Source organism: Lemur catta, chromosome 7 (assembly GCF_020740605.2).
Source record: "Lemur catta isolate mLemCat1 chromosome 7, mLemCat1.pri, whole genome shotgun sequence".
Taxonomy (NCBI): domain Eukaryota; kingdom Metazoa; phylum Chordata; class Mammalia; order Primates; family Lemuridae; genus Lemur; species Lemur catta.
The window spans coordinates 93,568,968-93,594,012 of NC_059134.1; the positions used below are offsets into that span (position 1 = coordinate 93,568,968).

Here is a 25,045-nt window from a genome sequence, read left to right on the forward strand (position 1 = left end):
CTTGAGTCCAGGAGTTTTGAGGTTGCAGTGAGCAATCAAGATGCCATTGCACTCTAGCCCGGGTGACAGAGCAAGACCCTGTTTTAAAAAAAACAATAACCCCCAACCCCCTCAAAACCAAAACCCAAAAAACAAAAATACCCAAAAAAACCCCACCTCACTCAGCCTAAGTACGTACTTTTTAATTGTCCCAAGATTTTGAATGAGCTCTAAAATAACATTAGGAAGGAATGGGGAAAAGGTTAAAGGTTTTGTTACCAGCCTATGCAAGAGCAAGACCCCGTGTCTCTACAAAAATAGAAAAATTAGCCAGGTGTCATGGCTCATGCCTGTAGTCCCAGCTACTCAGGAGGCTGAGGCAGGAGGATCTCTTGAGCCTAGGAGTTTCACGTTGCAATGAGCTATGATGACACCACTGCACTCTACCAGTGGCCACAGAGCAAGACTCTGTCTCAAAACAAACAAACAAAAAAACAAAAAAGGTTTTGGTAGCTCTAAATTAATATATATGCATTGAGTGATTATAATGTATAAGTACAGGAGCTTATTAAAAATGTAAATTTTACACCTAAATTGCATCAATTAGTTAGAGAACAAAAATTTGATCCCAATCCTAGAATATTAAGTTTACTTAGAAAAACATGGTTGCTATACCTCCAGAGCATAGGATGGTAAAAAGTATAGAGGAAACTCTCAGATGTTTACTGAATGAAGGAACAGCCAAACATCAGGCCTTCATTGAGTGGTTCTATGCATTATAAGAACAATAGGTGATAAGACTGTGCAGTAAGCAGTGTGTCCTGGTAGTTATTTAAGAAAAAAAATTTAAAAAGGCACAAGCATCACTCTTAAAGGAAGATATAATCAAATATTAGATTTACTTACTTTAGGCTTTATAGTTATATCTAATATATTTTAATTGAAATTATCCCAAGTAAAATGTGTTGTGACGCATTGAACTTTCTAGCTCCTAACCTTAACCTCTTCTAAAATAAAATCATTGTTTTTATAACAAAGTTTTTTTCTTTCTCTGAACGTCTTAGAAATATAACCCTTGTGTTATAGCATAATAGGCTATAACAGAAACACTGGGGACTACAAATATGAAAAATGACAAAGTTCCTGACTTGAGAGAACAATCTAGTAGGAGAGAGAAAATATGTACATAAATATCAGAACACAAGGAAAAATACTGTAGATGTATTGTACAGACTAGGCATAATTTCAATATAGTTATCTTGAGAGTAAAATGAATCTAAGAATAAAATGTAGCAACATATATTTCATTTTTTAAAATTATAATCATCTAATATAGAACTGAGTACTGTGATTTATGTTCATTTTTCATAAATATGTAGCAAGATAATTTATGTGTTAATCAGTTATATATATGAGACTTTGATTTAAAGATACAGGATCTTGCTCTGTTGCCCAGGCTGTGATCATAGCTCACTGTAACATCTTACTCCTGGACTCTAGCGATCCTCCTGTCTCAGCCTCCTGAGTAGCTAGGACTACAGGCACTTGCCAGCATGCCCAGCTAATTTTTTTCTTTTTAGTAGAGACAAGGTCTCACCATATTGCCCAGGCTGGCCTCGAACTCCTGGGCTCAAGGGATCCTGCTACCTTGGCCCCCCAAAGTGCTGGGATTATAGGTGTGAACTACCCTGTCCAGTGGAATAAGACTTATATTATCTTACTTAGAGCCAAGGAAAACTTCATAATCACTACCATTTTCTAAATGTTTATTATATGCCAAGAGCCACAGTAAGTGCTTTAAAGCTCTCATTCAATCTTCACATGTCCTAAAGGAAGTCTGTTTACTCATTAAACAAATATTTATCGAGTGCCTACTACATGCCAGATAATGAACAAAACAGACAAAAATTCCTGCCTTCATGGAAATTACATTCTAGAGAGAAGAGCAAAAAGATAACTGATAAGTTCACCACACAGCATGTTAAATTATGTTAAGTATCATGGAAAAATATAAAACAGAGAAGAGGAAAGGAAAGTACGGGGGGGGGGCTGATAATTTTTGATAGAGTGTTACTACTTACTGAAAGGCTTTACTGAATCCCTATTTTACAGATGAGGAGGAAACTGAGGCTTAGATCAGTTAAACAACTTGCCCGTGGTCACCAATTAGTAAGAGGTTAGATGAAATTTGAATTCAGCTGTCCTTACTATTAAGCAATGTGGTCTCTCCCTAAGTCAGTAATAAATTCAGTAATGAAAGTTTGCTTTACCAGATATTGCTTAAAGACTATGGTGGCATTTTAAATCCCTCAAAAGGGTTAAGGAATAACTTTCTATTTCAGTATTTGATGCCTCATTTCATATCCACATTAGCTTTTACAAAGGAGTTGTGAGTGGCCTAAGATCTTTGGCTGACATTATATTCTTGGAAAAGCTGAGAAGAGATCAAAATAATAATTAGCCAGGATGTGAAAGGACACTTCATGAGCTACATTCAGCCTGTGAAAAGATTATGTACAAATCCTAGACAAGTCCTACCTCCTCCTTACTACTGCTGTGACTACCTCTATTTAGTTCAACAAGAAGTATTTATTTTATGTCCCAAGGGTGCCTAGCACAACTCAGATGTTCTTTAGTGACTCCTTTTATTAAACTGAAGTAGATCCTTTTCAGCCACCTGAGCTTGTCTCATAGCATTGAGGTGTTCTTGTCACTGGAACATCTAAAGTTGGCAGTCCCAGCTTGTCTCAAGTAGTTCAGGTAATGCAAATAACCTGGGTGCTAAGGCATATATCTAATTTTATTCCTTTTGACTTCAAATAATACCTTTTTCAAAGGCAGTCAGAGTGCTTTGCCAATTTTTCCTACTTAATTCCTGGAAGGAACATGGAGGTAGGCACCACACCCTCACCTGTCAAGTGGACAGAGATTAAATGACTCACTCAAATTATACAGTGAATTACTGAAGGAACAAGAATGAGAACGACCTGGCTGTCAACTTGTAGTTCATTTTCTAAAACACAGGATCAGTAGTTTTCAATCTTTGTGTTCATAACATACATTTGGATACTAGATTTTCTTGGAAGTTTATTTGAAGGGATTAAAAAACTCAAAACAACAGTAAAGTTAGCAAAAATAAAAAGGCAGTCACTATGATAGTGAGAAAATATCCCCTAGTCCTGTGGTCCCCAACCTCCTGGTCACAGACTGCTACCGGTCCGTGGCCTGTTAGGAATCAGTTCGCACAGCAGGAGGCGAGCGAAGGGTCATCTGTATTTATAGCCACTCCCCATCGCTGCATCACCGCCTGAGCTCCACCTCCTGTCAGATCAGTAGCAGCATAAGATTCTCAAAGGAGCGGAACCCTACTGGAACTGCGCATGCGTGGGAGCCAGGTTCCGCTTTCCTTATGATGCCTTATGTAATGCCTGATATCTGAGGTGGAGCTGAGGCAATGATGCTAGCTCTGGGGAGCGGCTGCAAATACAGATTATCATTAGCAAAGAGGTCTGACTGCACAATAAATGTAGTATATTTGAATCGTCGCAAAACCATTCCCCTCCACCCCCCGGGTCGGTGGAAAAATTGTCTTCTATGAAACTGGTCCCTGGTGGCAAAAAGGTTGGGGACCACTGCCATAGTACCTATCTGGTGGCCTTCAGCACTGTGTCACTGAGCAGAACTGATTTTCCTGTCCTGTATTCACTCACCTACTCACCAGGCAAATTTCTCCCATGCTCCAGGAAACACAAGCTTTCCTCTTTGGCACTAGCCTCTTACCTCTTACTCCTATCAATTTATGTCCCACTTTAGAACACAGGGTGTGACTCCCTCAACCTCAAAATCAACCTGATACTGCAATAACAATTTTAGTAAACATGCACTTTATACACTGATCAAAACTTGCTGGCATACCAGTATGCTAGGTCACACAAGAAAAGTCAGTCTGCCTTCAGGAAAGCAAAGCCTCAATTAAGAGGTCAACTTGAATTTAGTGGTTAATTAATACTTTAATGCAACATCACTGGGAAATAAGCAATTGACAAGTAGTGCCAAGGGCACTCACTACAGACTACATCTTCCTGTATCATGTCAGAATGACAGTCTCTGTGATAGCCAGGAAGAGACAACTGACCTCATCTAAGGACGCTGAAGCTGGAAAGACATTATACCTCCCAAAAAGAGCTTGTTGAGGAAAATAACGTTGTTTAACTCTGGTTTGAGTGGTAGGATCTTTAGGTGTGGTTAAGTGACACAGGGAAAACCAGAGAGGTGATAACTTGCATTTTTGTATTATAACACATTTCTCTGATAGGATGAATACTCTAATGACATCTTTGGGTATAGCCCTGTAATAGAACAAAGTCAATTAACTTCCTGATACCTGCGGAAATTGCGACAGTGATATAATGACTAGGGGTAAGGAATCAGATAAAATCCAGGACTTCTGGATGCAGAATAACAATAGTAATTCAAAGTACTAAACAACAAGAAAATAATCTCTGACCCTCGAAGGATCCTTAATGAAGTTAATTTAATTTTTTCTGTTATAAATTCCCAGCACCAAGTGTGGGACCTTGCACATAATAGTACTCAGTAAGTATATTCCAATGAATTTATTACAAACTTGAACACAGCACTATATTATCCATTAAAATAGCAAAGAATGCAGTAGTAACATCAGTTTTGGTATTTTTCCTGGTTGACAAATTTCATGAAGTTAGTAAATATTACAACCATTGGATGCAAATATTTTCCAATGCATAAGGAAATAAATGAATAAATACCTGTTCTGAGGTATATGATCAATATGAACAGACCCGTCCACACACTTCTCAAATACAAATAACGACCACAGTTTCTACCCTTTGTTCTAAAGTCACTATACTATCTGTTGGACAGAGAGGGAAAATCCACAACAGACTAGTACTCACTCTAGATTTTTCCCTATGGCTAGCAGATAAGATTAGGTGCAAGGAGAGAAATACAGTACTAGTACACTGAGAGCAAATAACCCACATCAGAGCCAGAATGGTGAAAAAGCAAAAGTCAAGAAAGTCAAAAGAGAAGGAGTACAGTGCATGGCTGAGAAATGGAAATTTTGAGGCTCAGCTTGAGAAAGTCCACAGATATCTATAGCATGAGGAGGATGACCACATTATGTTCCCATAGGATCAACCTGAGTACACAAAGAGGAGATGAGAGGAGAAAATGGGATGAATTGAATACATTTTAAATAGAAGAAAAGTCTTATCAACAGAAAAAAAAAATTAGGTATTTTAGGTCCTTCTGCCAAGTGGAATAACAACCCAACTAACTTCAAAACCTAGTCAACCTATCTGGCAGGCAGGCTCCAGGACCCAATGCTGCCCCATAACTTGGAATAGAATGTATTAATCATGAATGAGAGAAGAATTCAAGTCTTTGGTTTCTTACAAGAAGGCAGCAATGGTTTGTCTCTATGACATTTCCTAATGTTCAACATTTAAGAACATCAAAGCCAAAGGGGAATACAAGCAAAATATTCAACAGTTTCATGTCTAGGTCCTAGGTTGAAAAAGGAACAGACAGGCATGCACTTCTTATAAAAATATTTAGACCAAGAAACATTTTGTGGCTTTTATAAACTCTCAGTTAGCTTCTATGTTAGCTCTATTGGGAGGCAGATTGAACCTGAATTCTAATTATAGCAGTTTAATATATTCTTTGATTGAGTCTATTTCTTTGCACAAGAAAAATCCCCTCCCATCATAGACTGCCCAATAAAAAAGGAAAATGGGAAGATGTAAGAGGAGCCCTAAGGATAATTCAATTTGTCAAAATTAGATGGCCTAAGGACTCAAAATTACAACACTTTCCTCTAGTGCCCCGGAGGCCATTCCCAGTCGGCTAATTGTTTCAGTTATGCTCCCCACACAAAATTATGAGTCATATAAAACTGTAAAATGTCAAACAGTCAAATTGCAACCAACATGGCTTAGCTCTTGATACAAGAATACCATAGCTTCTTGCCACATACTTTTCACTTTTACTTTAAGGTCTCAGAACTGGAGAAAGGTGAAACAGGAAACCATGGCATTCAAAATAAGAAGGGCAAAGAAAGGAGGCAGCTTGAAATAAAGGATACCCTGAAATATCAAGACCAAGATTACTTTTTCCAGGATTCCTAAACTCTAACAACTTTTCTCCAGGTGTCAGAAAAGAACACCGTCCCTCTCCATAGCTGCATTAGCCGTTCAGAAAAAAGTCCCTCTCCCATGTTGGGCAGACACTAATAACTCACAGGAAAAAGTGAGGAGCTCTACTTGGTGCCCAAAAACAAAGACTAATAAGTCCACACAAACCAAACCTACAACACAGAGTACCTAGAAATAACAATAGAAAGGGACAAAATGTATACATGAAGTTGACAGGCAAAAACAGCCAGTATTTCCTTCAGCACTATTACGCCCAAATGCTATGGCCAATTTCTCTGTAAATTACTTCCACCCTGTGGCAGCTCAAGAAGTCCTATTAATATAAATGATCACTTGAGCCCAGGAAGTCGAGACCAGGCCCCATCTCAAAAAAAAAGGGAAAAAAGAAATTTTATAAATGAGTCTCAGATTTGGCAGCTGAATGAGTTGGGTGGGGTGGGGACAAGTTAGGTGACTTGTCTTGAAGCTGCCAACAGAGCAGACACTGTTGTTCACTTAGATGCCATAGTTTTAGGGGTGGCTTAGGGATGGATGATAGGAGTGGGAAGGTATCCAAAGAAGCCCAGGCCAACCTATGGTGCTGCTGCTCCTTCTATCCCACAGGACCTTAATATTCTTCCTAGGTAAGACACAGATTAGAACAGCTGGAAATTGCCCCAGAGCAGATGCTCCTAAGCTGTCCCTACGGTCTCCTCTCTCCACCTAAAACATGAGAGTAAAGAAACTGGGAGTTTTAAACACTTACTTCAACTTTTCAGATATTTTCACCTACAATTAGTTTGTTTAATAAGCTATAGAAATTTTACCACTTTCCCCCAGTCACTTCACATCAGCAGAATCAATAAAAATATTTAGATCAAGAAACACTTTGTGGCTTTTATAAGCTCTCAACTAGCTCCTATGTTAGCTCTATCAGTTCTGCCTTGAAGAAAATCAAGTTCAAATTCTGTTTAAATGCTGAGACTCATGATAGATAAAGGGAAAGGTAGCAGGAGAAACAAACCCAAGGAGCAAAGCAGAAGAAAAGAAGGACATTGGCTGAATCTCATCACCACAAACTCTGAATCTTATCAGGCAATAAGAGATAAAGTTTCGTTTTCTTTGGGGAGAGTCTCTGCCTCTTTAGATCATAGTCTGTACATTTCCATTTTCGGCACTACTCTTCCTTCTCAAGATGCACTGCCGCTCCACCTCCTCTTGGGAGTGCAATTTACATTGCCCCCATTCCAGGCTAAGCTGAGCATGTCACTTCTCTTCACTTTCTGGCAGCAAACATGACTGGCCCCCCTCTCTCTCTCTCTTCAAGCTGCGGTAGCAGCCCCCTTTCTGCCTTGCCGTCATTTCATGAATCTTGGCTAAGCTTTGAGACAGGGCAAAGAGAGTTAATAAACACACTGACCCACTGGGTGCCCTGCTGAGCTTCATGATGAAGTTCTTGTCAAAGCCAGCTTAAATCTCCAGTGATAAAGATACATCTTTCTTGTACATAGGTAACACTATTTTGAATGCAACTGCTCAGGGCAAAATCCACGGTTTACCAACAGCAGAGAACCCATCCCATCAGCCACTGAGATGGCTCTGAAAGGATATGAAGGAAGTACTAAAAGAATGACTAGTGAATATTGAATTTGTCTGTATGTGACCTGAGGCCCAATCCATGCATTCACATTTGGACCCCACAAAGTAGTTTTTAACCAATCTCATCAATAAGGCCAAGCAAAAGCTAAGTCCTATGCTTAAGAAGAACAATGACTGCTATGCCTGGGCACACAGAGATCCTTTGCCTTAGTTTTCAGGAACTTTTCTTCCAAGTTGCTTCTGTTAAAGGAGCTGTGGATTATAAATGATGCCATGGGTACAGGTTCACTTACAGCCAATTAGTAAGTGCTTGCACAGTTAATTCTGTCAGTCTTACTCCTACACAGAAATACATTTGGCCCCAAGGGGCCCAACCACCCACAGAGTTCTTTTGCACATCTTTTTACCCTCCAGCACACAGAAATAGAGGGCTACAACCCAGAAAACATCCAGAGGAAAAAAAAAAGGTAGTTTCTCCGAAATGCGACGTCTATAAAACCAGGGTCCAGATTCTTACTTGGATGTCATTTCTAAATTCATTTCTCTCTGAATAACCTAAATAATGATCATATAAAATAACGCATTCACAGATTCTAGGAATTAAGATGTGGACCTCTTCGGCAAACCATTATTCTACCTACTACACCATCTAAGACCATCATGTCCAGCCAAGCCATCAATTGACCACAGGGAGCAGCCAAGTGGCCCAGATCAGATGAACTGCACACTGGACTCACAGAATTGTGAGAAACAATATATGTTGTCTTAAGCCACTAAATTTTAGGGTAGTTTGTTTGGCAGTAAAAGCTAACTGATATAATGGCCAAAGCTACACTTCCAAGGGCTATGCAACCCTCAACCCAGTAATATCTATTTTTTCCCTCTGCTCTAGTGCAATGAGCATACCTAAGAGGTCACCGGCAATTTTCCGTTCTCTGAATCATAAAAGAAAATAATTAAATTTGTTTTATATATTTCTTCTTCTAGCCCAGATCTAGAGATTATTGCTGACATTTAACCAAAGTCAGACTTATTATCTCATAAGAACCAGAAAGGGGCTTTTTACTCCACAACTAGAGGCCACATACATAAAAAATATATATACATGCTGGAAGTCTCAGAGAAAGATTTGAGGGACGGATTATCTTTTGATAGAGCTAAAGCTGCTGATGGAGGAGGAAAATTTCACTGCCACCCAAACATCTCTCTGCTATGCACAAAGACCAAATGAGGGCTTTGGGGCACAGCCTATATAGAGGGGTCTCTAACTCTTCATTAGCCAAATATATTTTCTCAAATGGGCTCCTTCTCAAATTTGCTGATACTTAAAGGTCTGGAAAACTTCAGTGGAAGGAAAATGCCAATAGCAAGTTAATGTCCTCTTGGCTCTTTTGGCTGACTTCCCTGTGCCTGGGTCTGGACTATTAATTGAATGCTATTCGGATTCCATCTCAAAAACAAATGAGGATGGAGACCAGAGGCCTGCCTTCCCTAGACTGATAAGAGCAGCACAGTGCAATTATACCCTAACAGCTTTGTTTTGGAATGTAATCACCGCCCCAGCCTCCTTCCCAATGGGATGGCAACAGTGTAATTACCTCTTGAGGATTCATTGTTTGGGAATATAATTCTTATACAGAGCCTTCTTTCTAGGGGAAAGGAACTGCAACAAGAATATAATAGAATTTGTAGCCCCCTCCCCAGCCGCAGTCTTATGGGCTTAACAAATTATTTTTTTCTCTTAAAGTGAAGCCAGAGTTTAGATTTCAGCCTGTTTCTCTTCCAACAAGCAATCACCTACACACCATGATGGTTCTGTTTGAAAAGTCCCAATCTAGAGCTGGATTGCCTGAGTTCCAATTCCTACTCAGTACTAGCTGTGGTTTTGGGCAAATTACTCCATCTCTCTTTAGCCTGTTTCCTTACCTACAAAAAGGAGTAATAACAATATATTGCTGGAATGTCATAATGATTAAGTAAATTAATATGTGAGAAGTGCTTAGAACAGTACTTGTTATACAATAAATGTTCTTAGGGGTTTTTGTTTTGTTTTGTTTAACACATTTGAAATACCGTATTCCATAGCCACCACATTTTACAAGTGTGATCTAATACTAGCTCATGGCCAAATCTAAGCTTGAGTTACTAAATTCTGTCTTTCTACAACCCTTCTGCCAGTTCAGCATGATGGGCAATGTTTGGGATAATTTTAAGTGCTGCTATAAAACTGTCTCAGTCTCAGAGCTATTTGCCTGGGTGAAACTACACTCTAATAAGCAGGAGTTACTGTGGATATTTCCACGTCATTCCTTTCATTTATGTTACTGGTCCATGGGAAACCACAATAAAGAGACTATTGTGGCCAGGCGCGGTGGCTCACGCCTGTAATCCTAGCACTCTGGGAGGCCGAGGCGGGCGGATCGCTGGAGCTCAGGAGTTTGAGACCAGCCTGAGTAAGAGTGAGACCCCGTCTCTACTAAAAAAATAGAAAGAAATTATCAGGCCAACTAAATATATATATAGAAAAAAAAATTAGCCGGGCATGGTGGCGCATGCCTATAGTCCCAGCTACTCGGGAGGCTGAGGCAGTAGGATTGCTTAAGGCCAGGAGTTTGAGGTTGCTGTGAGCTAGGCTGATGCCATGGCACTCACTCTAGCCTGGGCAACAGAGCGAGACTCTGTCTCCAAAAAAAAAAAAAAAGAGAGAGACTATTGTGAAATCCTGCTGTTGGGAAAGTCAGCAAATATAAAAAGCAGCCATTGGCATTATGTCAATATGGCAGATTCTGGAGTCAATTGCCCTTTCTAGCCAGTTTTATTTATGAAAATAAATATTTTCCTAACATATTTACACCCTTCTTCATTGTATAAAACCCTTCTTCCCGCTGGGAACTTGGACCTTTTGCCTCCTGTCCAGCTTTCCCTCTGTTCCTTTGTAGCCAAGACAAGTTAAATTCTCTGCTTTAGGACAGAATATTTTTGGCTTCTGCTTTATCAGCCATGAGCCACAAGAGTAAAAGTTATGGGTCTATTGGCCAGGCAGCCCCAAAGAATATATAGCCCCATAGCTCAAGACAGTAGGAATCTGGGCCCCTCCTGCATGGCATACAGCCACTGTGGGCTGGGCTTACCATAAACCCGGGATTCACCTGAATAGCCCTGTAATATAAGAGACTGTCTTTACAGGATGGAGCATGTGGTTACAGGATAAGTATCTCCCTCTGGGGTGACAGGCAACAGCTGGCCAAAAGACATACCCTCAGGGAGTCTCAGCAATACTCCAAATGGTCCTTTGTCATCCACCTGCAAGAGTCTCATTCAATATCATGGCTTATACCAAGATATCCATGCTTGCTCTTCCAGCTGAGTGACACAAGGACCCAGGGGAAGAGCTGGCATTGTGGATTAGCAGGTGATAAAGAAAGGAATTAACACCCACAGGTTGGCTCTACTTTGATAGAGAGGGTGAGAGGTGCTGTCTGCCAGCTCCCATGGCATTTCCAGCCAGGCTGGAATAAATGAGGCTGCTTGGGGATAGGAAAAGGGAAATAGAAAAGCTAATGTGAGCTCTGGGTCTTAAAAAGAAAGAGGTAGGGTTAGCATGGGTTATTAGCTTCCAGCATTCACACAGCTCACTTAGGTAAAAACTGATAGAGTAGATGGGACAGCAAAGAGTATTATTCCAAGTCTTTCTAGGGTTTGTAGAGGATCTCTAATCCTAAAGAAAGCTTGAAACATAAAGAAAAAAGTTTCCCCCACTGGAAAATGGGCTGTGACCTCATATTTGGCCTTTTCTTTCCTTACATCTCCTTTGCAGATTTCTAGATCATTGCATCATTTGTTCTGAGGGGCTGCAAAACACGTCAAAGCACATACCAATCGTAAGTGAAGAGAGAAGTGAAAGGATTCTGGCATTATAGTGGGTCATTACAGATTAGAGGGTATCTTCTGCTGGCACCTTCAAAACGAGCAGTAATTCTAAAGAGCACACAACCAGAGGACTTAATAAGCTCTGAGATCACTCTAGGTCCAGGGAAGCCCCAGAGAACACAGGGAACTTAAAGTACAAATAAATAGCAGGGTCTCAATCCAGACCTGTGGACATTAAGATTTCTTCTTAGGGGAAGGAAGGGGAACAGGTGGGAAATCAGTTACACAATTGGACAAGAGGTTACAGGTCAATCTCTCCTGGGAATGAAATGCCTAGCAGAGCTGAAGAGAGTCTGTTGTACCAGCATAAAAGCTACATGATCTATTTTTTGCTGCAGAAATGCTGTATGGTTCTTTGAACTCTCACAGCCAGTCTTTTGTTTATACTTCTTTCACATTCAGCATAATACCTACTATACTACAGCTGTTGATGAGCATAATGCTACTCAGTAGATGGCAAGCTTATAAAAGGCAGAGATCATGCCTTGTTCATCTGGGTACTATCATATACCTAACACTGTACCTTGTAATAACAGAAGCTCAATAAATCCTTACTGAGTCAAAATAGCTGATATACCAGCTGAGCACTCTACAGGTAATTACAAATTATTTCATTTTTCCCCATTCCTAATAGCTCCAGACCAAGAGTTGCACACCAGCAGCTCACCAGCACAAACACATCTTTGGTTCCTGGTGTGTATACTCCTTAATGTGGTACCAAGTCATCTCTTCCCATGCCTCTGCCTCTGTTCCTAGCTTAATGAGTTAATCCAGAGCAGTGGTTGTCAAATTTCCAGGAGCCAGGATCACCTGGAAGACTTTTTAAAACACAAATTCCTGGGCCCCAACCAAAACCAGAGTTTCTGATTCAGCGGGTCTAGGGAAGAGCCCCCAAATTTGCATTTGTGACAAGTGACTAGTTGATGCTGATGCTAACCATCCAGGAACTACGCTTTGAGAATCCCATGTTGCCATGCTATATAGGAACAAGTACTTGTTCTGCTGAGTAGATGCTTATTTCATCAGCATGGTCCTGATGGGGACAGAAAAGAGTTTTTCAAATGCAAACTTCTTGACTCCTTTACTCCCCTTGGGTAACAGCTACAGGCGCCAGCAGACACACTGGATTGTGATGCTATCAACAGAGGGATCCTCAGGTTACTATCTGTTGGTGGCCTAGAGCACAATCTCCCAGTCTTCTCAACTCACTGACCGTGGGGAGAAAGCCCTGCTTGGGACCCAGGAAGAGCTCCACTGGAAAGGAAAGAAGAAGCATAGTGAGCGATCAGTAAGGTTATATCAGGGAGGAGACTGGCATAATTTTAACTCACGCTGGCCCCAAAAAATTTATAATAAAAATGATATAAATGTAATGATAATAACTAACACCTACTGAACACTTATTTTTGTGCCAAACAATATTATTCTAAATGCTGCACATATATTAACTCACTTAATTCTCAATACAACCCTATGAGCTAACTACTATTCTTACAGATGAAGAAACTGAGGCCCAAAAAGGTAAAATATGTAAATTACCCAAGATTACACTGCTAGGAAGCAACAGAATGATTTAACTAAAACAGTCTGGCTCTGAAGCCCAAACTCTTAAACATTTTGGTCTATTGCCTCTTGAGGAGACTATACCCTGCAAATGATAGCTGTCCTCCCTGTGCCACACTCACTCATGCTCATAGTCCCACTCAAAAGCTCATAGTCCCCCCAAATGGGGACACATTCAGAACTTCTTCAAACTGCACCGAAAAAGTCCTTAGTCCAAGCCCAGGCTTTAGCCATACCTCCCTTAGCTAATCTATCAGGATTGGCAGCTAAAGTCCCAGGGGAATTATCAAATTTTTTTTTTTTTTTTTTTTTTTTTTTTTTTTTTTAGTGGCAGGACCAAAACAAAACATAGAAAATCGGGCCACTCCCTGGCCAGACTGTAAACTCCCTGAGGGCAGAACCATTGAATTCTCTTGTAATACCCAAAGTGCCCTGGAAAATGCTAAGCATTTAGAAAGTGTTATGTACATTTCAAAGTGACAGTACAGAAATGGCACTGGAGTAAAGCATCAGTGAGGAAAAATCAAGAAGAAATTTCCTGTGGGAAAGAGAGACAGAGGGATAGAAAAACCTAATCGCACACATAAAAGGAACAGGAAAGTTCATCGACAAGGCCCAATATTTTTCCCTTGTAAAGACTGAAGAAGCACAGGTATTTCAGCTTAGCAACTGGGACCCAGATTCTCAATAAGCACAGCTCTAATTACTGGTATAAGGAGATATGATAAAGGGCTGCGGTAGAGAGGACGTGAATGCTCCAGTGATTGATGGACACCAAATAAGTAAGAGGCCCTGGGGGCTGTAAGGCATTTGGGAAGGCTGAGCTCTCTGGGAGGCATACTGCATTTACTTCTCTGTTTCCCAGGCAACCAAGCCAGCCCTTTATCGCCTTCACTTTTATCACTGGAGCAGAATGAAAGGTAATTGGGTTAATTATTAAAGCAGCACTAGCTAGTACCACCACCACTAATTGTCCATTTATCTGGGGTTTATTCCAACTCAACATCTTAATTGATGTTGAGTTAGAATGTGCCACTCACTTTATTTGCCTGGCTACTGGGTACCAGATGGGTACAGAGAAGAAAGATAAAGGGAGATAAAAGAGATAAAGGGTCCAACACTAGAATTATTATTCATTTCTGCTCGTACTCATTTAACTAATACCATGGTGGTACTCAACTGTATTCACAATTATTCACCTTTCCCAAGATTTGCCAATTCAAATGAAGATGTGCTATGTTAAGCAATTTATTATATTAGATAGCTATTATGTCAGGTGGTAAAATCAAGCTAATTCCTAAAAGTCAGCAAGCCTGAGGCTCCAGAAGCCCAACCACCCTAGTTGGCCAAACTAGACTAGAAAGGCCTCCCTGATAGTAATTTCGTAAGGTACCAAGGAAGTGGGGAACATCTAAAGAGAGTACTTGTATTTTTAAGACATGAGAGGGGCAAAGGACAACCAAAAATAAAGTTAACAAGAAAAACAAAAGTAACTTCTTATAAAAGGTATAGCTTCTATCTTTCCCACACCAGGCAACAAACAAGGATGCCTGAGACATAAGATTATAGAAAACAGTAAGTTAACACTGTATTGTTGGGTTTGTAATGCAAACAGATATAACATATATAATATCACAAAGAAGGTGGAAAGGAATGGAACTATAGTGGAACAAAGTTTCTGTATCTTACCAGAATTAAATCTGTATAAATCTGAAGAAGATTCTGATAAAATATAGTTCAAAAATCAATAAAGAAATTAAAATAGTTCATTAGATGACATCCATTTAATACAAATTAATTCAGCAAAGAAGGAACAGAGCAATAAAAAAAGACATTGGAAATAAAGAAAACAGCAAAATGGCAGACAAAAACCCAACAATGTCATTGACATTAAATGTGACTACACTAAGCAATCCAATCAAAAGGCAGAAATTATCGGGATGTATAAAAACAAGACCCAACCACACTTTCTATAAGATGGACACTTCAAATTCTAAGATCTAAATAGGCTGACAGTAAAGAAATGGGAAAAGATGTATCATATAATCAACCACCACGAAAGAGATGGATTAGCTATACTAACATAAGATAAAAATTGACTTTAAGACAAAAATATTACTAGAGACAGAGGGACATTTTATAATTATAAAAGAGTTAATTTATCAGGAAGATATATCAATCATAGATATATATGCACCTAATGACAAAGCCCCAAAATATATGAATCAAAAATTAATAAAACTGAAGGGAGGGCTGGGAACAGTGGTTCACATCTGTAATCCTAGCACTCTGGGAGGCTAGGGCAGGAGGATCACTTGAGCTCAGGAGTTTGAGACCAGCCTTAGCAAGAGTGAGACCCCATCTCTCCAAAAAATAGAAAAAATCAGCCAGGTCTGGTGGCTTGGGCCTGTAGTCCCAGCTACTTGGGAGGCTGAGGCAGGAGGATCGCTTGAGCCCAGGAATTTGAGGTTGCAGTGAGCTACGATGACGCTACTGCACTCTAGCTGGGGCAACAGAATGAGACACTGTTTTAAGGGGGAAAAAATAACTGAAGGGAAAAATATAGAATTCAACAACAATAGCTGGAAATTTCAATACCCTACTCTCAGGGATACAACTGAACAAGACAGAAAATCAGCAAGGATATACAATACTTGAACAACACTGTCAACCAAGTAGACCTAACTGGCACCTACAAAACATTCTACCCAACAGAATACATGTTCTTCTCAAACACACAGACAACATTCTCTGGGATAGCCCATATGCTAAACTATAAAACAAGTTCCAATAAATTTAAATCATACAAAGTATGTTCTTAGGCCACTGTGAAACTCAATAAGAAATCAACAACAGAAGGAAATTTGGGGAATTCACAAACATATGAAAATTGAACAACACACTCCTAAACAACTAACAGGTCAAGGAAGAAATCATAAGAAAAATTAGAACTGGGCACAAAGCCATTTCTAGCCCAAGACACTCAACCAGGCCCCAATGACTTGTGGCTAAGAGCAAGAAAATCCTGACACTTCCCATTGATTTTAATCAAAATAGTAAATTAAGTACATCAGGCCCACATCTGCTGGAAGCAGATGCTCATTAGGATCAAAGTCAAAAAGATTATGCAGGACAGATAACTAATACCCTACATTACCCAGGTCTCTAACTCTCAGAAGTTTTTGTTCTTCCAGTAATTACCAGGAGGCTGTCAAATGCCAGGGCTTCTCACTTCACTTTTATGAGGCTTCAAACATGCAGAAAAATATTATAAGCTTAAGAACCTTTTGGCAGATACTACTTGAACTCAAGCAAAACATGGCACAGAAGACAGAACAGAGGGCTTATGAGTTGGGCAGATCTAGTTTAAAGTTCCAGGTCAGCCTCTCACAGTGTTATACTAGGCAAGTGACATAACTTCTCTGAGCCTCAGTTTTCTTCCCTGCAGAATGGAAATGCTAACACCTATCTCACAGGGTTGTCACACTGATTAAAAGAGATAATGTATGAGAAAGCACTTAGGACAGAACCTGCCCCATAGTAGGCAGTCATTGGTTTCATTTCAGTTGCTGTTGCTACACAGAGCGAGAGTTGTCTGCTAAAATGTCAGCAGGGGGAGCTCCCCAGACTTTTGTGTATTTCTCCAAAAATATACCTGGTACAGTTGCCGTAGCTTTAAATGTATTTATATCTTTTTTGGTATGAATCTAGAATTTGTGTTGCTGAAGATGGGGCATGCCCTGGGTTGATGAGTGACTGAAGGCCACCAGGAATCTACAGAATTGTGGGGACAGCACCAAGATAAGGGAGAAGACATGAAGATTAACAGACTATCAAAACATTTTTCTGTAGTAGCTTCTGTTTCCTATTATTGCTCTCTAAGGTTCTTGTGGGAGGAAGTAAACAGAATAGATCTTGATTTTCTGCATATCCATTTTTGTTGTGATTCTGAATGGCATTAGGTAGGGTCCACTGGAGACTCATTTGCCACCATAGTACTGGTCACACCTCCTAAAACTGCAGGTATGTGTCTGCTTCATCCCTCCAGGGCTGACAAATTTCCAAGTTTCAACCCTGCAAAAAGCGACTCCCCATACAAAGGTTCCACTTATGTTTAGAGCCAAGAACTAAATGGCAAGATTGAGATATAGTCAATCACCCAGACTTTGAGCTACAGGAAGACAGGGATCATGTCTGTTTTATTCACTCTGGTAGCCTAGGACAGTGCCTGGCACATAAGAGCTGCTGAACAAGTATCTGCTGAATGTAATTGTTCTGGGACCATTACAACCTCATTCCAATCATACAAAACAAAGTGCCTTTCCAGGAAAATTGGGAGTGCTTACTGCGAAAAGGCCAATTTCTCTTTCACTCAGAAAGCTATTTTTATAGCAGCTCAATTACAGGATCACAAGTAAGTTTAATAAAAAGCAAAACATCTGTATCCAGGAGGGCAAGCAGGCTTGGGGAAAATGCTATTACATAACAAGATTTTCCTCAGCAAGCACCACTGGGTCATAAAAAGCTATGTCCAGTAACCACATAAAACAGAGGAATTAAAACAAATAACAAAAATGCTGATGGTCAGCAAAGTTCCCTGGGAGCTCTTTCCCTCTTATAGATTAAGGTCCTGAAAAAAGAATGATATTTTGATGCTTTGTCCTTTAAAACAACTGTGGGGAGGCAGACTAAGAAGGTGGTGTCGAGTGCAAGCTCTGGAATCCACCACCTGGGCTCAGCCCTGGCTCCTCTTATTCCTAGCTGCATCATTCTGGGCAGTTAGGCCTCAGGGCTCCAGGTTCCTCCACTGCTAATTAGGTAATAGCACCTACCTCATAGCATTACTGCGAGACAGAAATGAAATATGTGTAAAGCACTTATTAATAAAACACTTCCTAGCATATAGCAAGTGCTCAATAAATGTTGGGCTTTTTTGTTGCTATTATTATTATTCTTGGAATTTTCTTAAGAGAAGAAAACAAATTATACAACTGCCAAAAAATATCAACTATGGGACTTTTAAGAAAAGACCAATAGATACTCTGTAACATGTACCTTGAAAAAATGGAAGAAACTAGTCTAATTATGAATAGAAACCATCTGCTAATCTAACTTAAGAGTGAGGTCTAGGGAGTCTAGATTTCCTTCTCCTAGTGGCATTTTGCATCCTTTGCTAGAGAGATTTTTCTCAGTAGATTTCCCATCTGTAAACAGCTGCCTGCTGAAACATAGTCCCTGTATTCAAAGGTACCCATAAGTGAAATTAGGCCATTTGCGGTCAGACCACTGTGCATGAAGTAGGGAATAGGAAATGGAGGCAAGGAGTTATTGGAGGCAAGGAGGAAAAAAACAACATACAGCTGTTCCAAAAAAACTACATGCCAAGGAAACAGAGATTTGCCAGCAGTAGAGGAGCAGGAGGTGCTGTGTGGGGTGGTGGAGGCAGATGTCTGGAACAAAGAAGGGTGGAGAAGAACTCTGTAGTATTGCCTGGCAGCAAGTGATTATCTGCCAGTGAAGAGCTTCCACGTGCCTTCGGTCGAACCACATGGAAGTGTCAGGCAAGGAGAAGCACAGGACCGTAGGGTCTGTTTTACAACTAGGGCCAAAGCCCTCCTCAGATGAGGCTGTCAAGAGACCACGGTGTAGTCTGGTCCCCTGCCAGGAAGTCCTGCTATATAGCAGAGAAACCACTGATGTTTCTGGGATTTCTGGGCCTTGTTGTTGGGTCAAACATACTACTTAGGGAGGGCCAGTTCCTATGGTCTTGATGCTGTCACGGTAACTCAGTTACAAATCATAAAATAAAGCCTGCAAGGTTCCCACAGCCTGACAGTGCCACTGCCTCAGCAGATCCCTCCCTACCTTTAACCACCATATGGTCCAGATTTTCCAAAACAGATGTTATTTAAAAATTTTTAATAAAGATGCTTATTAAAGATACCTCTACATGTGGCTTGATTTTTATACCTTTTATGCCATTGAACATATAAATTTGCAATGTGGCAGTGGAAGTTGGAGGAGAGGGGAGAAAGTGAGATGGGGAAACAACTTTTGTCACCAAAAAAAAAGGGGGAATTCTCGTTTGTTTCTTTCTCTAGAGACTGACCAGAAACAACAGCAAACATCATGCCTCAGAGCTCAAAAACACTGGTCACTAAGCCCTTCAACCATTATAAAACTGCCTCAATAGGGCTTGCCCAGCCCATTTTCTGTTCTAGGAGATTTCTGTGTTACCTCCACAGTTTTCTCTCCCTCCTCCTTCCTCAGAAGATTCCACAGTGCCTGGAAACTCCATGTGCTGGCAGCAGCAAAGGGTTGGAGAGGTGTGCATTAAGCTCCTAATTAAATCACAGGATCTGGCTCATGAGTGTCTCACCAACCGAAACATGAACAAGATACCTTTATCATTCAATTAAAAGCATAGCCAGAATTTAATTGCTGGATTAAGAAACAAATGGTTTAAACAAATAATTTTTAAAAAGGTCTGAAAGAAGTAGAAATGGGCAGGAGAAAGTTTTCCTTAACCCTGCATTTCCTGCTCTGAAGTAAGGAACTAAGTACAGGACCCCAAAACAGTTTTCAGCCAGATGCCAAGACACCATCATATTAACACAAGGAGAGGGAGAAGCTTTATGTGGCTCCCTGTCTCTTCACATTTTCAAAATCCAAAGACACACTTCCTTACCTGCCAGGACCCTGTTTACAGAAGAGTGAGTGGCCAGGCCAGGCTGTCCACGTTCATGAAAAATCCCAGCATAAGGCAAATACTCAGGCAGCAAAAAACGCCTACAAGAAGGAATCACATGTGAAAAGCTGATTAAAAACTACATAAAGCAAAAGAGATACTATAATACTAACTACCTACATTCAAAAATCTAGGCTATAAGATCCATTGAACCTAAAGAATACAGATGCCCAGAAAGGAGTAAAAATTCCCAGGATTTGTCCTTTCACAGATTTTTACCTCCTTTCTGCCCTTCCTTTTAAAGTAAAGTTCCTGGCCAGGCATGATGTCTCATGCCTATAATCCCAACACTCTGGGAGGCCAAGGCAGGAGGATCACTTGAACCCAGGAGTTTGAGACCAGTCTGGGCAACACAGGGAGACCCTGTCTCTACAAAAACATTTTTTTAAAAATTAGTGGGGTACAGTGGCACATGCCTGTAGTCTCAGCTATTCTGGAGGCTGAGGTAGAAGGATCACTTGAGCCCAAGAGTTTGAGGCTGCTGTGAGCTATAATCATGTCACTGAACTCCAGCCTGGGTGACACAGTGAGACCTCGTCTAAAAAAATAAATAAATAAAATAAAGTTCCCCAAGGCTTCTATTCTTGAACAGGATGATCCCAATGCCACTTGTCTATCTCTTCATTGTGGCTAACCATCACCTGTCAAGTCTTTAGATGGCAGGGCTGGATTATAGGCTAACTAGGAAATAATTCCAGATATGGACAATCCAACAGAAAGTAGATTTAAAACTAAATCCTAGGCTCTGATAAAGGCTCCCTCCATTGCTGACAACCCAGTTCTTACCTTGGGACAAAGCGTCCAAGTGAAGGTGCAGACATCCGGGCATTCCGTGGAGCTCGGTGTCTGGATCTGTCACCATTATCCCTGGAGAAAACAAAAAGACTACACATAAGAGAGTCACTAAGGCAGAATTACCCCCCAGCCCAAAAGATAAGCATCCCCAAAACTAAATTCCTATACTTAGGAGAGGACCCCATAGAAATCAGTCATCTGGTTGTTCAGAAATTGTGTGGCACATTAATAAAACACATTTCTGGAGTACTTCAACTAAAAGATTTATGAGCATTTACCAACAGTTTATGAAGGAGAAGGAGGATTTTTCTTGAGTTAATGTGGTTTCTGAACCCCGAAGCATCTGAAATTGAAGCCAAGTTTAGATCCTGGGATCTGGAATGGATATATATAAACTTCTTTTTCTATATTGTGAGATGCAAGAAAAACGTGGCTTTGAGGGTCTTAAAAGAAGAAAAATTCCCCCATCAATTTCATTTGGCAAATGGTTATCTTCAAATGAAATCTGTTTAGGTCCTCCATGTGAAAAAAAATCAGTGATAAATGAAAGAAAAAAACACACACAGAAGAAAAAGACAGTCCCTTTTTTTAGAGATTAAAAAATTGACAATGGTGAAGAATATTAGAAAATGCAATCCAGGGCCGGGCGCGGTGGCTCATGCCTGTAATCCTAGCCCTCTGGGAGGCCAAGGCAGGTGGATCGCTCGAGGTCAGGAGTTCGAGACCAGCCTGAGCGAAACCCCGTCTCTACTAAAAATAGAAAGAAATTATCTGGACAACTAAAAATATATATAGAAAAAATTAGCCAGGCATGGTGGTGCATGCCTGTAGTCCCAGCTACTGGGGAGGCTGAGGCAGTAGGATCGCTTAAGCCCAGGAGTTTGAGGTTGCTGTGAGCTAGGCTGACACCATGGCACTCACTCTAGCCCGGGCAACAAAGTGAGACTCTGTCTCAAAAAAAAAAAAAAAAAGAAAAGAAAAGAAAATGCAATCCAAAGCCAGATCATTTGAGTAAAAAGATAAAAGTTTAGGTATTTTCTTTACAGACTTTCAAAGCAATAGTAATAACTACCATTTATTAAGTATCTACAAAGTTCTAATACAAAGGTTATTAATGTTTAATAATAACTCAATTTAATCCTTTGCTATCCCATGAGGTATTATTGGTTCTGTTTTACAGATAAGAAAACTAAAGACCAGAGAGGCAAATACCCAAGGTCACACAACTAGTAAGCAGCTGAGGCAGGTTTCAAGGAAGATCTTACTGTGAAGCCCTAGATCTTTCCACTGTCCTTCACTGATTCCCACGAGAAGAGAGAAGAAAGGAACTTCATGTGGTTTAGTTTCCAATGCATCAAACGAACAGCAAGCCAAAGGGCACTGGCTGGACAGAGCAGTTAATTAGCTGTTTAACCAACTCCACAAAATAAATGAACCTCTGACAGCTTGATTTGGGACATTCTTCCTTTGGATTATCTTCAAATCAAAGAGATAATCTTCAAACTGGCTCTGGAACCAAAGTTAACGCAACACTTTGGCTTATTAAGCGGACCACCACTTCACTAGTCAGAACCAAGAGCCTATGATGGTTTTTATATTTTGGTAGAATTGGCTGTTGAGCATTAAGACACAAATCAATACCAGGGATATTGGAACCTGATCCATTAAAAGTCAGTACTTGGTTTTTCTTTTCCCAAAAGAGGAAGTACATTATTGTTTTCTTTAACATAGCATATTCCTTTGACTTGAAATTCTATAGATGAAAGGAGGGGTGAGAAGAGAGAGATAAGACTAAATGGGGGATTAAAAAGAATAATGAGATCAGATTGCAGTTACTGGGGCCCCCAAAATTATTACACATACATACAAACGAGTAGCTGAATATCAAACAAATAAGACAGCTCCCAAATTAAGCATATTATTATTTTTCAAATATATGTAGATTCCAACTGTGAGGAGTTAAAGTACTAATTCATTTAAAAGTACAACTGAATTCATTATAGCTTTTCATTATTGCATATTTTATTTACCAATGGGTACTACAAGTACAACTAAGTATCATGAGAAGAGCTTGACCTGTCTCTTAAGAAAAAAATAAAAATAAAAAACTAAGCTAACAAGAAGTTTCATGGGGCAAACCTAATTACTTTATTCTACAGCTATGAGAAAGAGCAGGCCTTCCTAGAATCACACTGCAGAGCTGACAATTTGTTCCTACAAGGTCCAAAGATTCACTCCTTTCTGGACCATGAACAATACTCTATCTGGTGTTAGCAGGGTTGAAGAACAGGAAAGGAGAAGCCAGTACATTGGATAATACTGAGCAGTTGCCAGTACCCGAAGATGACACAGAGCTCAATGAAAGGACACAAGAAGGCAACAGAGAAAAATGTACAAACACTAGGGCTAGGAAAATGTGGACTCCTACAGCATATAGCACAAGCATCTTTTTGTTGTTATTAATATTAAAACCTAAAAACAATCAACTTCTTTCTGATTTGGTTGCTCTCTCCATTTTAAAAAAAAGGGGTTAAGATGGTAAAGTTTATGTTATATGTGTTTTGTCACAAGCACAAAAAAAAAAAACTGAAGGTGAGGGGGGCGCACAAAATATAGCCAGAGATAATAGCTATATAGTTTTAGAGATTACTGGAGAATATATAAAGGAAAATAAGAATGATATCAGCTGGTTCAGATATAAGCAAAGTCTCACACTGAAGGTTACATCAGGCACCAAAAAAGAGGCAACATATTAAGTGAGTGGAGGTGTATGTATCGGTTCTCAGCTTATTCAACATCTTAGCTAAGAATGGCAAAGCAGGAGCTAAATGGCATCTCAATAAAGTGTACAGGCTGGGCATGGTGGCTCACGCCTGTAATCCTAGCACTCTGGGAGGCCAAGGTGGGTGATCGTTTGAGCTCAGGAGTTCAAGACCAGCCTGAGCAAGAGCGAGACCCCATCTCTACTAAAAATAGAAAGAAATTATATGGACAACTAAAAATATAAATAGAAAAAATTAGCCATGCATGGTGGCACATGCCTGTAGTCCCAGCTATTCAGGAGGCTGAGGCAGAAGGATTGCTTATTAAGCCCAGGAGTTTGAGGTTGCTGTGAGCCAGGCTGATGCCACAGCACTCTAGCCTGGGCAACAGAGCAAGAGACTGTGTCTCAAAAATAAATAAATAAATAAATAAAAATAAAGTATACAGAAGATTTCAAATTGAAAGCATTGAGAACTCTAGCAAAGAAGGAAAAAGGACAGAATAGGATCCAGAATGATTAGGAAAACATGAAACATCGTAAACACACAATATGAGATGCTTCCTGTGGTAGAAAAAAACCCCAAAAACCTCTAGGAGAAAATAGTCTATAATAAAAACAGCTCAAGCATTTACTGACCAGGAAAAACCTTGAAAACAGGAATGGGTTAAATGGCAGAGGCCAGAATACACAACAAAATTGCGTTGGTGGTACAGTGGTGAGCATAGCTGTCTTCCAGAATACACAACAAAAGGACAAGATAGACAAGAAGAGGGGGAAAAGCACTCAGCTTTAGTATTGCTGCACAAAAATCCCAGCCCAAAGGCACAGCTACAAATAAACTAAGGGGAGAAAGAGTAATAATGACTCTCTAGATTCCACAGTCTGGAAAGAAAGGAGGATTCAACAATAAGGAGTTGAGATGGGCAAACAAATTCCAATGCGTAAGATGTGGGGGGAGAACTGAAGCAAGGGGAGAAGGATAATAGTAAGAGTTTCAAGAAAAGAGCAAAGAAATTAAAAGTATTTAAAAATAATGATGTATTTAGAAAACTACATAGAATCTGCCACTCATTTCAGTACTGCTACAAGGTCAAGAAAAAGCAAGGCTTCATGAGATGGAAGGATGCAAAATTAGTCAGACAGAATACGAGTAGATCAGAAGACGTTTGCCAGATGAACAGTGGGAGAAAGGCAGACCCAGAGAGGCAGTTTACCTAAGAATATTGAAGGGTGCTAAATACTGGGGTCTAACATAACATAGACAAAGCTCTTTCCACGAGTGGAGCCTTAAAACCAAGTGTGAAGAACAGAGTATACAAATATGTCGGTATTGCTCCTCCAGTATGGGAGGAATACTTTTCAGGGAAGCACCAGAGAAATCCTCATCAATTTCAACAGCCAGAAGCTGCCTTTAAGCCAGCAGGATAGAAGCTGGCTGGGTTATTAATGGCTTTCCCAGTCGTTGAACTCTGCATCGCTGATTAACTCTCA

The 25,045-nt window shown here is 40.1% G+C and overlaps 1 protein-coding gene across 6 annotated transcripts in view; it reads right to left on the bottom strand.

The window, feature by feature from the left end:
- The window catches only part of AMBRA1 (autophagy and beclin 1 regulator 1), a 175,906-nt gene that overhangs the window by 67,694 nt on the left and 83,167 nt on the right, over positions 1 to 25,045 (bottom strand). For all 6 annotated transcript variants that reach the window (XM_045557939.1, XM_045557938.1, XM_045557937.1 and 3 more), the window contains 2 exons: positions 20,782 to 20,862; positions 19,936 to 20,036 (listed from right to left, as the gene is read on the bottom strand). In XM_045557939.1, the coding sequence (XP_045413895.1) occupies positions 19,936 to 20,036; positions 20,782 to 20,862 (182 nt within the window). The remainder of the gene's footprint in view (positions 1 to 19,935; positions 20,037 to 20,781; positions 20,863 to 25,045) is intronic.